This window comes from Leptonotus elevatus, chromosome 2 (genome assembly GCF_054856555.1).
Source record: "Leptonotus elevatus isolate MCC_2025b chromosome 2, RoL_Lele_1.0, whole genome shotgun sequence".
Lineage (NCBI taxonomy): Eukaryota > Metazoa > Chordata > Actinopteri > Syngnathiformes > Syngnathidae > Leptonotus > Leptonotus elevatus.
Genome location: NC_141240.1, coordinates 22,391,393 through 22,405,255, shown reverse-complemented (window position 1 = coordinate 22,405,255; position 13,863 = coordinate 22,391,393). Strand labels below are relative to the sequence as shown.

The following is a 13,863-nucleotide window of genomic DNA, read 5'->3' as shown; positions in this document are numbered from 1 at the left end:
AGGGTTGCGAGGGGGCGTGGCAGTAGGAATCAAAGCCGGAAGTGAAAGTAGGAACTAGTACGGATGCGAGTGAAAGGATATAGGGGCAAGAAGTGACAGATAGATTTAGGTTAATCTCACATGAAATACTGAAATGCTGTCATGCACACACACACACACACACACCGATGAAACACATTTATTACTGATTACTGACACACCCATACATGCAACTGATATTGCTCTCATCCACGCTAGTGAAGCTCACACACATCATTTTTTGTTTCACACACACACTACTGTAAAGCACACCAATGTAACACTCTCACGTCCACTAATGTAACACTTTCACATACACGACTGAGGTTTTGTACACACTCAGCCTCTTTTTTCGTTCACATATGTACACTCCTAAAACACTCTCAACTCCACTGATATTATTTCCACTCACACAAATTACTGAAACACACATAACTGAAACTGTTTCATACACACTACCAAAAGGATTTTGTACACACTAAGACATTCTCATGCATAATATACTACTGTTTTGTTGTTTAAAAAAAATACATACACACATCTGAAATGCTCTCATACACACTACTGAAACACTCGAGTACATAACTCAAAAATATTTTTACTCATACACAATACTGAAACTCTCACACTGTATGCTCTACTATAGTCTGTAATGCTTTCATACACCCTGCTGATGTTTTTCATTCAGTACTGAAACACTCTCATGCCCGCACACGCCACTGATATGCCACTATTTGTCTATTTACCCCCTGATGTTTACTGGCGTGCAGTCCAAATGTTTATTTATATACTGAATGCCCTAATTGACTCGTGACCTAACCATTAAATGTATGGATTATATAAGTAACGTTTCCGTTACAGTGTGTTTACGGTTGAAACACTGCTCGTTCAGCATCTTTATCTACTCGCCATCTGTTCGCCTTACGGGCGCATGCTTACACGCACGCAGGTTGCAGTAGCTCTCCTGTGCGCTAGGTGGCAGCAGAGGCCTACTGATCGTGTCAAACCAACCCGAGCATCAGGTACTATGAAAATAAGAAGTACAAATGTCTGCAGGTTGTAGTAAATTATTACATTTTATTTGGGAAATTCCTTAAACATAAACGAAATAATTGGCTTCTAAAGCAATCTTTTTCACACCTGGTTGAATTTATCTTAGACTAAATAAGAGAAACTAAAAAGGAGAATGATATAAATTGATAATTTTCTAAAGGTAAACGCCCTAACATTTTACATTTCTTATTTAACCATTATTTATCCAATTCTTAATTTACTTTATATTCTTCAAATGTATTAAATTGTTATAAATCTATTCAAGATACATATTTTACATCTTATTGTTTATCATAATAAGTCAACTGTTTTATTAAAATGAAGTATAAATAACACCGTATGTATGAAACTCAAAACACACACAAAAGTGTAAGTCTGCTTTTGCATCACCAATGATGAAGACAAGTTGCTTGACAAATAGGAAAATAGGTAAATCTGGGATTATCTGGTTACACAAAGCAGGCAAACACTACCATACAAATACAGACACACACAAATGGAAATGAAAAGGTAGTGAAGGACAAAGGTAATGAGCAGAGCACAGGCGGAGGTGTGAAGGTGAACATTGGTTCATCCTCAATTTCATCTCAAGTGTGTTCAAGTCCCGTCAGCTCCACTCTGACGTCATCAGCCTGCCTTCAAAATAGCTCACTGCCAGTCACCTTTCACAATAGTTTCACACAATCACACATACCATCATCATATTCATACGCAGAATTTTTGTCATCTGTGATTGTGTTCACATGTCAGGTGTGGCTGTGTTCATGTCAGATATGATTGTGTGTACGTTAGGTATGATTGTGGTTATGTGTCAGGTGTGATCATGTTTACAAGCCTGGTGTAGTTGTTTTCATGTGGGGTGTGATTGTGCTATTGGTAGGTGTGATTGTTATGACAGATGTGATTGTTATTACATTCCAGGTGCTGTTATGTTAATACCAGGTGCAATTGTGTTTACATGTTAAGTGTGATTGTCTTTAAGTGTCAGGTGTGTTTATGATCACGCCAGGTGTTAATTGTGTTCACGTCAGGGGTGATTGTTTTTACATTCCAGGTGCCATGATGTTACTGTGAATTGTAATTGTCTTTAATCAAGTGTGATTGTCTACATGTCAGGTGTGATTGTGTTTACATGTCAGTTGTTATGATCATGTCAGGTGTTGACCGTGTTCACATTTCATGTTTGATTATTTTCATGTTAGGTGTGATTGTGTTTACATGTCAGGTGTCATTCCGTTAATGCTAAGTGTAATTGTCGTTACATGTCAGGTGTGTTTAGGTTCACGTGAGGTGATTGTGCTTACATGTCAGGTATAATCTTTTGTCATATTTCTATTCTCTCTGTGCCTTTAATTTATTTGCAGCTGTCCTCCCCTTTAACACACTGAGCCCTTTTCCTATTTAATCCCCAATTGGGGCGGGGGGAGGAGGGCAGAGGAAGAGAGAGAGAGAGAGAGAGAGAGAGAGAGAGAGAGAGAGAGAGAGAGAGAGAGATGAGCAGAGCAGAGGAGAGGAGAGGAGAGGAGAGGAGGAGGAGAGATGAAGAGATTCAGATTAGTGAAGCCGAGCTGAATTTCTCTCCTCTCAGCCTTTCATTCTCTTTTCACATCACTCGGCCTCATCATAGAAAAGAAAAAAATTGAACACATCAAATGAAACTGAGTGACGAGCAGCTGGGGCAACTGGACCAAGTGGACCGGGCCAGTATGCAAAGTTTTGTTTGTTTTGTGAGGAGCCATGAGAATGGGACCAGTATGAATGTCTGAAGTGGACCACCGGGAAGACATGCAGCATAACCACAAAAGTGAGTTCCTCCACCCATCCATCTATCCATCTATCTATCTATCTATCTATCTATCTATCTATCTATCTATCTATCTATCTATCTATCTATCTATCTAACTGCGCTAATGTATCATTGATGTTAACCCTAATAATAACATTAACACACAGATTAACATGATGACTAATACTTCATTATAAATGCAGCCCTTAAGGGGCACAAGTCAGTGCTAGGACAGTCCCAAGCCTGGATAAATGCAAAGGTTGGAGTCAGGAAGGGCATCCAGCTTAAAACTTTGCCAAACAATTATGAGCGGTCATCCTAAGAATTTCATACTGGATCAGTCACAACCCGGGTTTGCAACGTCTGCCATCTGTGCTGTTAACCTACAAGGTGCAGGTGGAAATTCAGAAACTGAGGGTCGAAGGTCCATCCATCCATCCATTTTCCAAGAAGAAGATGGCCGATGGCTGACTGGTTAGCACGTCCGCCTCCCAGTGCAGAGGAGATCGAGTCTGGGCTTCGGCCTTCCTGGGTGGAGTTTCCATGTTCTCCCCGTGCTTTCTTCGGGTACTCCGGTTTCCTCCCACATTCCAAAGGCATGCATGGCAGGTTAATTGAACACTCCAAATTGTCCATAGGTGTGATTGTGAGTGTGGATGGTTGTTCGTCTCTGTGTGCCCTGCGATTGGCTGGCAACCAGTTCAAGGTGTACCCCGCCTACTGTCCGAAGCCAGCTAGGATAGGCTCCAGCGCCCCCCCCCCCCCCCCCCCCGCGACCCTTGTGAGGACAAGCGGTTAAGAAGATGGATGGATGGAGGGTCGAAGATGATGGAGAGGAGGAAAGCATGTTCATAGGCAGAAAGAGAAGCGGAAAGCACAGAGCCTAAAACTGAAAGTAGGGACTTTGACTGCTGGGACTATGACAGGAAAAACTAAGGGGGGTGTTGACATGCGGATTAGGACAAAGTTTGACATATTGTGTCTCAATGACCACACCCATACGTATTGTGAGGGTCTGCTGGTGAGTCCACTGTCAGGAGCAGAGATGGGAAAACCAGGTCACGAAAGTAAAAACCCTGCCAGAGTTTGTCTTTAGCCACAGGTGCTTCTCGTTATGACCTCATTTACCTGCCGATTGAGTACAAGCACCTGTAACAAAAGCCCAACTGTGGCAGAGTTTTCACTTTCTGGACCTGAAATTCCCATCTCTAGTCAGGAGTTTAACTCCCACCTCTGGCAGAACTTCAACCACTTGCCCCATGAGGGAAAGTGAGTGGACTATGTTGCCAGCCTCTTTTGTTGAAGTGGTTGACTGGAGCTGTGGCCCTTAGGGGGTCTGTGCCTGTCGTGTTGGAAATCCCCAAAACTGTTGGTGGACACTGGCGGTGAAGGATGCTGTCAAGCTGAACAAGGAGTTCTTCTTGGCTTTTTTGGTCTGCGGGCCTCTGGAGGCAGCTACTGTGAAACGCACCTTTTGATGCCAAAATGTGGCCGTTTCGCGAGGCCATGGAGAATAACTTCGAGACGGCTTTGAGCTATGCTCCATCCTTCGGCATCTCAAGAGCGGGAAGCAGTGCACCATCAACAATGCGAATAGTGGGAACGCAACACTGCTGGCATCTTTTCAACCCATGCGAGTCCGTGGGGAGGATTTTTTGAAGACCTCCTCAATTTGACCGACAGACCGAAACCAGAGTCTTGGTGCTCTGAGGTAGGCTCTCCTATGTCTGTATTTTAGATCACTGATGTGGTGTTCCTTGGTGGCAGTGCCCTAGGGGTGGATGTAATCCACCCGGAGCACCTAAAAACTCTCGATGTTGTGAGGCTCTCCTGGAACAAATGCCTCTGTGGGCGATGCTCCAGGAGTAAAGGGTACCAGACCCCTGACACAGGCTATGCGGTACTTGTACGGCTCTTGTCAAGTGAGGGTTTGGACTTGGCCAAGGCTGCCCTTGTTTCCTATTGGGCTCATAATTTTAAGAACAGAATTGCAAGGTGCAAATGAGGTGTTGAGTGAGTCTGGTTTGATGGCATCAGAATTATGTCTCTAATTTTTGCAGATGATGTGGTGCTGTTCGCAGAGGTGGGTAATAACGAGTTACATTTACTCCGTTACATTTACTTGAGTACTCCCAAGAGTAGTTTTACCACACAATACTTTTTACTTTTACTTGAGAAGATGTGTGAAGAACTTCTCAGACGAAGTAACGCTACTTTTACTCCGCTATATTGGACTACACTAGAGTCGTTACCGCCGCCCCATTCATACATTAGATTTACCGTATTTTCACGCAAGCGCTCCGCTTGACTGACTGTGTGGGAGCATTTCCGCGGACGCTAGTGATGTGACATTCACAAACTGAACGACTCTTCAATGTGACGATGTGAACCGAGTCTTTATAGAGACCCGTTCAACCAACTAAACCCGCCCCCCTTCCCCCGCGCGCCACCGCTTTTAAAGCCCGCCCCCCTTTTATCGTTTTAATGATATACGTCAGAGCTGGGGGAGAAGTTCACATGTACTGAGCTGTTCCAATTTACAAGACTAGCGTTCTTAGGAAGTACACTTTCAAGTATGTTTTAAGAAGACCAGAGTAGGTGAGTTCACAAGGCCACACAGTACTCTGCATTCTTGATATTGAGAAACGGCTATGTCTCCCGGCTGAGAGTGTGCGTGATCCGAACCAGAATAAGCAGAAGAAAATAGATGGATAGAAAGATGCTCTTGCTAATTAGCATTAACGTATGCAATAATATCACCATTATTTTTAGCACTCTTGAGGTCTCCCTAATTTGTTGGAATTTATATGTTTCTGGGGTTGTTAAAAGATTCTGGTTGGTAACCCGGTGGGTAGTAGGTGATGTTTGGTCGGTGCTGGATCTCACTCTTCTTTCTTTTCTTTGATCCTTCCTCGGGTCTCCTGACAACTTCATGACGAGCAGGATTCTGAAGTATTCTGTTTAGGTGAACGGTATGGGATTTTTAATAGGTTTTAGGTGAATTAATGAGCACACACTCACACGCACGCACATATGCACAGACACAACCGCACACGCACATACAAAAAAAAAAAAGAGAGAGCAATGATGATGACATGTCAAATCGGTAAGATTACTGAATGAACAATACTGAGCTCTCTCAAGAGAAAAAAAAAGAACAAAAAAAAAGCATTGATAGTCGTACTAATGTTAACTACTTCTTATATTAGCATTAATATTAGCACGCATATTAGCATTAACATAAGCACTAATATTGGCACTGAAGTTATCACTGGTGCACTCATTTTACCACTAATAATATAAATAAACATTCATATCAGTATTAGCATTAAATTAAGCATTCAAGTATTAAGCATTAATGTATTAATAAACATTAACAGTAAATGGACTGCTTTTTATATAGCGCTTTAACTTCACCATATGGTGCCCAAAGCGCTTTACAATTGAAGCCTCACATTAACCCATTCACCAGTGGTCGGTTGCTTCTACATGGTCACATGGATCGAACCCACAACCTCACGAATTGGAGACGACCACTCTACCACTGAGCCCTCATCGTTACCACTAGCTTTAGCATTGACCTTAGCACAAACATTAGCATTAACTGTTATTATCTTTACCCTCCGGTTTAGTTGCGGGTCAAAGTGACCTGTTGAATCGGTAAGATTACCGAATGAACAACACTGAGCACTCTCAGGAAAAGAAAAAAAAGGAAGCTGACCTAGCTACATCATAATGTCAGCGCTGCTGTTCGCATGTTGCTCATTCGCTCCATGTCTTATTTCTTAGTGTCGGTTATTTTTCATTTATGTCCTTGATCAAGACATCATCACATGAACATTGACCTCCACACACCTCAGCGAGAGTGCCTTAATCCTTCCATCCTGGCGGAGGATCAGACTTCCTGCTCGTAGAATTAAGATGGCGTCCGCTAAAATCCTGATAGCGTTGTCATGGAAATTAGCGCTAAATCGCTGGTTGCCATGGCGGTGGAGCTAATCCCTCCAACCTTTTGTTCCAGTGCCTTGTATTTGACTCAACTAACTCGAACCCTGCGAGAGAACGGGGGGCTATTTGTGTTTGGCCATGTCATGCGTACAAGTATTTCATTGGCTTGGCGATGAAATGCTGCATGCTGAGTGGGTGGGATATAGTTAAATTAGCTAGTCATTTGTGCAAGGTAGGCAGAGCTGCATTGAGTTATTGGCTGATGACCAGTCCAGGGTGTCCCCCACCTCTCACTCCAAGTCAGCCTGGATAGGCTCCTTATCACCCATGACCCAAGTGGGAACAAGCGCTAAAGACAATGGATGGAGGAGACACATTATGTCTTTATGAAGAAGAAGAAGAAGAAAAATGCAACGGCGTTGACTAAATAACCTAATGACCTTCCCAGCTGGACCAGCCTGGAGGGCATACATGCACACTCAACACACACACGCAGAGTAACAGAACAGTGAAAAGCAGGAAGTTAACAAGGCGTATGAGGGTTGTGTGCGAGTGATGCTCAACTAAACACACACGCACGCACGCACGCACGCACGCACGCACACACACACACACACACACACACACACACACACACACACACACACACACACACACACACACACACAGACGCACAGTTGGTGTTCCGACAACGCAACCCAGTCCCGCTAAAGTGGGCCTCGACTCAGCTGAAGGACTTCCTCCAAAAGTCTTACAGCCATTGAGGTCACGCTAGTCCACACACACATACACACACATACTCACACGCACACACTTGTACATGCATGCATGCACGCTCGCTGCTGTCAGGATGATCTCGGTTGTCTCTGGATAATTCGGGCATAATTAGACGGATTCTCATGGGGCAATGCAGGGGCTGTGTTTGTGTGTTTGCGTGTGTGTGTGTGCAACTCCACCAGCTACACGTACACACACACACACACACACACACATACTCACAACAAAACAACGTGAGCAACAGTCATGTGACCTGCACTGTCCTAACCTCGGCTCCTCAGCAGCCTGAGGACAAAATAATCATGTTAAGTTAGTGCAGCAGAAGCAGCAGCGCCCCCTGCAGGCTCGCTTCACTCTTTACCGGCTCATTTGTTTGCTTCCTTTCCGTGACTGCCGATTATTCACCCATCCCTGCCATGATTATTCATCAATTTAGCAGTGGTGGGGAGGAACAAAATGCAAACACTTCATCAGTGTACTTAAGTAGATTTTTCCGATATCCTTATTTGCGTATTCATTTTCGGATGCTTTTTTTTTTTACTCCTTTTAAAAAAACACACACACACACATTTTTGTACTTTCCATTGCTTACTTTGTCAAAATAGGTTTGCTATGTTTTTCAAAGTCCACGGATGACAACACGATGTCAAAATGGCCTAGATACAGAGAGCTAACGTCAACTGCGGTTGAGACCTTAACTGATGTGGGAAAAACAGACATGGGGGAATGTGAACCAGGGAGCATTAGCAATGATGCAATAGATTCCGAGAAGCAATATATTTCCCCTATCCATGGCCTTTTTTAAATTATTTTTTATTTTTTTATTTTTTTTATTTTTTTTAAAGAGAACTGATTATTGTTGGTAGCATTTTATTTTGATACCGTAAATGTTGAGCTAACTAGCTAGCTCTTACCTGTACATGTCTTAAATTTCTGTCTTCTCAGTATGAGGACTAAGTGGCTGAAGAGGTTTTTGGCAAATTATCAAAACAGATATTGTATATATGCAATATCTGTTTTGATCATTTGGCTTTACTCTTATGTAATTACTAACCTTGCTCTCGCAAGATGTATTTCCGAGAACCCATCTTGTACCGCTCCCATTGACTTCCACCGATACGAACTACTGGTGGTTCGGACCAATCACAGAGCAACATTGTATTTGGGGGCGGGATATGCAGCTGTGACAAAAACAAGAAGCACCAAAGCCGTGGGAAGAAACAAACCAAACATGGCGACACCGGACGAATGCGTGGACTCTGCAATTAATTCTCTTTCCCGCTGAATTAGTCTCTTGTATCCACATATCAACATTGCAAAACCGACAACATAAACTCAACGCCATGATATCAGCTAATCACAGCAGTCGAATGTCGGCGACGACATTTTTATCCTTTGCCGTGATTGGTCGAAACAAAAGTTAGGTAGACGTGCACACAATTCTGCTTCGTCCAATCAGCTCGAAGTGCTGTACAGCATGCCCCGCCTTTCCCGAGCAAATCAACGCGGAGCAGTCCCAGACTGATATTCTACTGATATACTCCCTCGAGTGAAGCACAAATCAATCTGGCTATTGCCAGGCTATGCAATTACTGGATTTTTGGGGGGAAAATGGAATTTACTGGATTTACTATCAATCATATATGATAGTATTTTTTTAAATTTTGTACTTCTACTTTTACCAGAGTTCTTTCCAACGCAAATATCTGTACTGCTACTTAATTACCAAGGGTGAATTGACAATTCCGAAATTAGGTCACGAGTCAAAATGGTGGTCTTATATGCTAAATTCGAGGAGGGTTTGGAGTCGGATTTATCCCACTCAGAGTGTTTTAGTTCCGCCCTCAAAGCGTTTGAGGCAAATGTAAACTAAGATGGCTAATTCCGATAAATCCTTTGTTGTTCTGGTTCGCGCAGACATTCCATATCAACAATAAACATGCGTCTTGTATTTACATTTGCTTTGAAAGCTTTAAGGGTGGAACTGACACAATCCAAGTGAGATAAATTTGATTTCCTACTTTCCTCAAATGCAGCATTTATCCTTGGTGAAAGAACGTGCTCCGCTTATTGAAAAGCATTGGACTTTGGATCAATGTAATTTGATTTGTGATGATTATTTTGATAGGAAAATGTGCTAAAATGTTTTTTGACTATTATAATAATATGCCTGTTTGTATGTTAGCCACAGGCAAAAGCAATACAATACGCGGTGGAAATGAAGCGTTGCATTGTGGAAATAGCAGAAATGCCCGGATGTTCAGAATTGTCAATACTGAGCTAATGTTAGCTCTGTTAGCTAATGCTAGCTCGCACTTGGTTTAAAGTAAACAAAACTCTACATCTATCTTTTTTATTTCGGTCTTCTCAGTATGAGTATTATGTGTGTGAAGAGACTTTTGCCAAATTATCAAAACAGATATTGTATATGACTGACAGTAAAAAAAAATATTTTTTTCTTTTGTACTTGGCTACATTTTCTCTTTTACTTCTACTTAAGCAAAGCACTGAATCAATATTTCTACGTTTACCAGAGTCCTTTCAAACGCAAGAATCTGTACTACTACTTAGTTACAGAGTGTGACTACTGAGCACTTTTGCCACATCTGCAATTCAGCCATGCTAATATGTTCGTTAGCAGAGTCGCTAGCAGCAATCGGCATTAGCACGCCATTTTGTCTTACAGTGTCGGCTGTTGTACGAGTTCAAGCTGGTCGCCATGACGGCAGTGTGTGTGTATGTATTTGTGTGTGAACGACTTATCAGCTTTGTGTCACAGCTGGACACAGCAAGGCATTGTGGGAAACAGGAAATCTAGGAAAATGACAACGCGAAGGTCGAGCGAGGCGGCAATAATTTCACTGAGATGTTCATAATGTGTGTGTGTGTGCGTATGTGTGTTTATGGTCCTCAGGTAATAACTAACGCACACACGCACGCACACATCACGACCCATATCACATGCATACACGCACACACGCGGATCTAGGTCACAGCTGTTCACTACAATGTTAGTGTTTTCACATCACCTTCGTCTTCTCTATCATCATCATCATGCTTTTCTGATTTTCTGTACCGCTTATCCTCATTCGGGTCATGGGTGAGCTGGAGACTTAGGGCGCGTGGCGGAGTACACCCTGGTCTGGTCGCCAGTCACGTATAGACAAACAAGCATTCGTTTGTGGAATGTGGTAAGAAAACTGAAAAGGAAGGCCGACGCCAAAATTTGAGCCCCGCAACCTCAGTCTGTGAAGCACATGTGCTTGCTCATCACCAAGGTCAACAATTCAGAAATGGGAGGTGGGATTGGGGTGAGGGCGGCAAATTGGCCAATGAACTATGATAACATTTGACCTGATCACTTTTTTTTCTACTTCCTGTTTTACGTCCGCTATTCCTGAATGCTCATGTGCGTTGCAAGGCGCGGCACGTAATGGCTACGCCAACGCTGTGGACGGTGAAGATGGTGGCGGCGAGGGGGAAGAGGGGGGTGAGGAGGACGGAGGAGGAGGTGAGGGAGAGGAGAGAGGCGGCGAGGACTGGGACGAGGAGCTGGAAGGCGAGGACCAGGGAGTGCGAATGACTAGGACAGACACCCTCCACTCTACCACCAGTTCCACCGGAACCCAACGTAGGAGAGGACAACACGCTAAAAAACAGGTGAGATAACACTTTAAGAGATGCCAAACATTATTTGTGAATTTTGCTGTTGGAGAGTTGCCCAAAAACTACTGAAATATTGAACAAATGGGCTTGTGCATTCAAAAGTTGACAGAAGGTCAAACAACAAGATGCGTCACTGAGAAAACATGCGAAGAGAAATGTCAATGTCGTAAGGTGATTATGTCATTTCCTGTCCAGGTCCAGGGAACCAATCAGGTCCAGCGAGCTCCCCGAGCTCTGTACTGCCTGAAACTGAACAACCCCATCAGACGTGCTGCGCTCTCCATTGTTGAGTGGAAGTATCCTTTTTATGGAATTATAGGTTCGCTGATTATTAGCATGGTAATGACATCACTTCCTGTTTCTAAATTTTTATTTTTATTTTTTATATTAAGAGCTTGTTTTTTGAATAAAAGTGTAATTTGTAATCTAGTTGAGGTTCCTTAGTGTCCCTCAGGCCTTTTGACATCTTCATCCTGCTAGCCATCTTTGCTAACTGCGTCGCACTGGGTGTGTCCAAACCTTTTCCTGAGGACGACTCCAACTCCACCAACCACGACCTGGTGAGCTGTACTTTCCTCATCCGGGGACTTATATATGAATGGACTGTCAATAGGACCCTCGCAGCCATCTTACGTAGCTACTTTTACTCAGAACTTCTGTTATTTTTTTCCGCTGAAAACACTGTTTTCAGTGCATGTTTGGCAACGTAAGATGGCCGCTAGTGGCCTTATTTCTCCCAATGGCGAGTAAGCGGCATTGACATTCCATTCATATGTAAGTCTGTGTCCACACCGCTCATTTGGGGTTACGTACACACACATAGACAACATTTTGTACTAAGCTAGGCTAACCCTGTGCCAAGGCAACCTAAAGCTAAGCTAAACGTCTGCTTATACCTTGATCATGTCGTAGACGTGTCAGTATGATATTCGACGCAAGATTTGGACATTTAGATACAAAGTGAAGACATTTAGACAAGAAAGAGAGGATTTGTTGGAAAGTGGGGACATTTGAACACAAAATGAGCTCATTGAGGACTTAAGACATAATAGTGAAGACATTTTGAGACATTTAGGACTTTTAGATTCAAAGACAGGACATTTAGACACAAAGTGTTAAAACTATGAGGACACTTTGTTGTGTTTCCTCTAGGAACAAGTGGAGTATGTCTTCCTCGTCATCTTCACTATCGAAACCTTCCTGAAGATCCTGGCTTACGGTCTGGTCATGCACCCAAGTTCTTACATACGCAATGGCTGGAACCTTCTGGACTTTGTCATTGTCATCGTCGGGTAAGTTAAGATAACGTTGTTCTGCGTTATTGTTATGATGTTGTTTAATTGTTAGTTCTTGTTGTGTTATGAAAGCAGAGAGACAAAATAAAAACACAATGTTTTGTTTATTTAAAGTACAATGTGCAGTAACATTAAAAGATGACTGCACATGTACAGCACTTTGCTAGTTTCCATCTGTCCCCCAAAATAAAATTACAGAACAAAGTTAAAATTAAATGCAAGCAACATACAAATTCAAAGTACAAAATACATTTTAGCTAGGAAATGAATGGATAGTTGGCGGTTGCACTGCAGCAGTGCGGGTTGCTAAGTGGTAGCTATTGTTATGTCACTGTTATGATGTTATTGCTGTGATAATTGACACAACGTGGTAGTTTTAGAACCCAGACGCAGAGATAGAGGTTGAGGCTGAAGCAGCTTTTATTAAACAAAACAAAAGCTCCTCATTGAGAGGGAAAAAACAAAGGCTATTCAAGGTTAAACTAAAGGCGCTCCAAAAGGGAGGAAGTCTAAACTACAATCAAAACAAAATCACTCCTTAACTAAAACAATACTGTGGCTATTCAAAGTTACAAACCAAAGTTCTCTCAAGGGACAGGGCAACAAGGCTGTGGACGGTAACTGGCTTTAGTGGCTCTGACGAAAACACTTAGGCACAAGACAGGGGAGACGCAGATCATTTAACACATGAGGGTAATGGGAAACAGGTGGACACAATCAGGAATCAGGGTTGACACTGACACCACACGAGGAAGGGCAAGTGACCTGAAACGAGAGGACTCAGAATTTTCAAAATAAAACAGGAAATGACAGGACAACCTCACTGCGGTGTGACAATAATGCCTTGCCACATTATTGTTAATGTTGTGTAATATTTTTAAATGATTTTTTATGCTATTGCTGTTAATTGTTATGTTTTTAGGGTAATGCTATGTCATTGTTATAGTAGTATTATTTTCATGTTTTTGTTTTGTGTGGTTGTTGTGTTATTATCGTGTGATTGTTACATCAGTTGATTTTATTTGTATCAGTTTATATTTGGACATTTCTGCCTTGGCTACCGTGTGAACGAATAGTGTCGTTTCGTTTGTGGTTGCAAAGCAGCGGTGCAGTCTTAAAGTGTGTTATGCTTTTGTTTTGTCGTTATGCTATTGTTAATGTTTTTGTTATGTTATTTTTCTGCTATTGTTTAGTTGGTATTGTTAATCTGCAATTTTTGAGCTCTTCCTAATGTTTTTTTTTAATTATTCCGTTGTTAATGTTATTATATTATAAAAACAATTATTGTTTTATTGTTAATGTTATTGTTGTTACATCATT

General features: G+C 42.3%; 1 protein-coding gene across 2 annotated transcripts in view; it reads left to right on the top strand.

Annotated features, from left to right (window-relative positions):
- Positions 1-2,579: 2,579 nt before the first annotated feature.
- The window catches only part of cacna1fb (calcium channel, voltage-dependent, L type, alpha 1F subunit), a 38,481-nt gene continuing 27,197 nt past the window's right edge, over positions 2,580-13,863 (top strand). For both annotated transcript variants that reach the window (XM_086067297.1, XM_086067295.1), the window contains exons 1-5: positions 2,580-2,875; positions 11,004-11,242; positions 11,444-11,544; positions 11,703-11,808; positions 12,401-12,540. In XM_086067297.1, the coding sequence (XP_085923423.1) occupies positions 2,830-2,875; positions 11,004-11,242; positions 11,444-11,544; positions 11,703-11,808; positions 12,401-12,540 (632 nt within the window). In that variant the 5' untranslated portion in view covers positions 2,580-2,829. The remainder of the gene's footprint in view (positions 2,876-11,003; positions 11,243-11,443; positions 11,545-11,702; positions 11,809-12,400; positions 12,541-13,863) is intronic.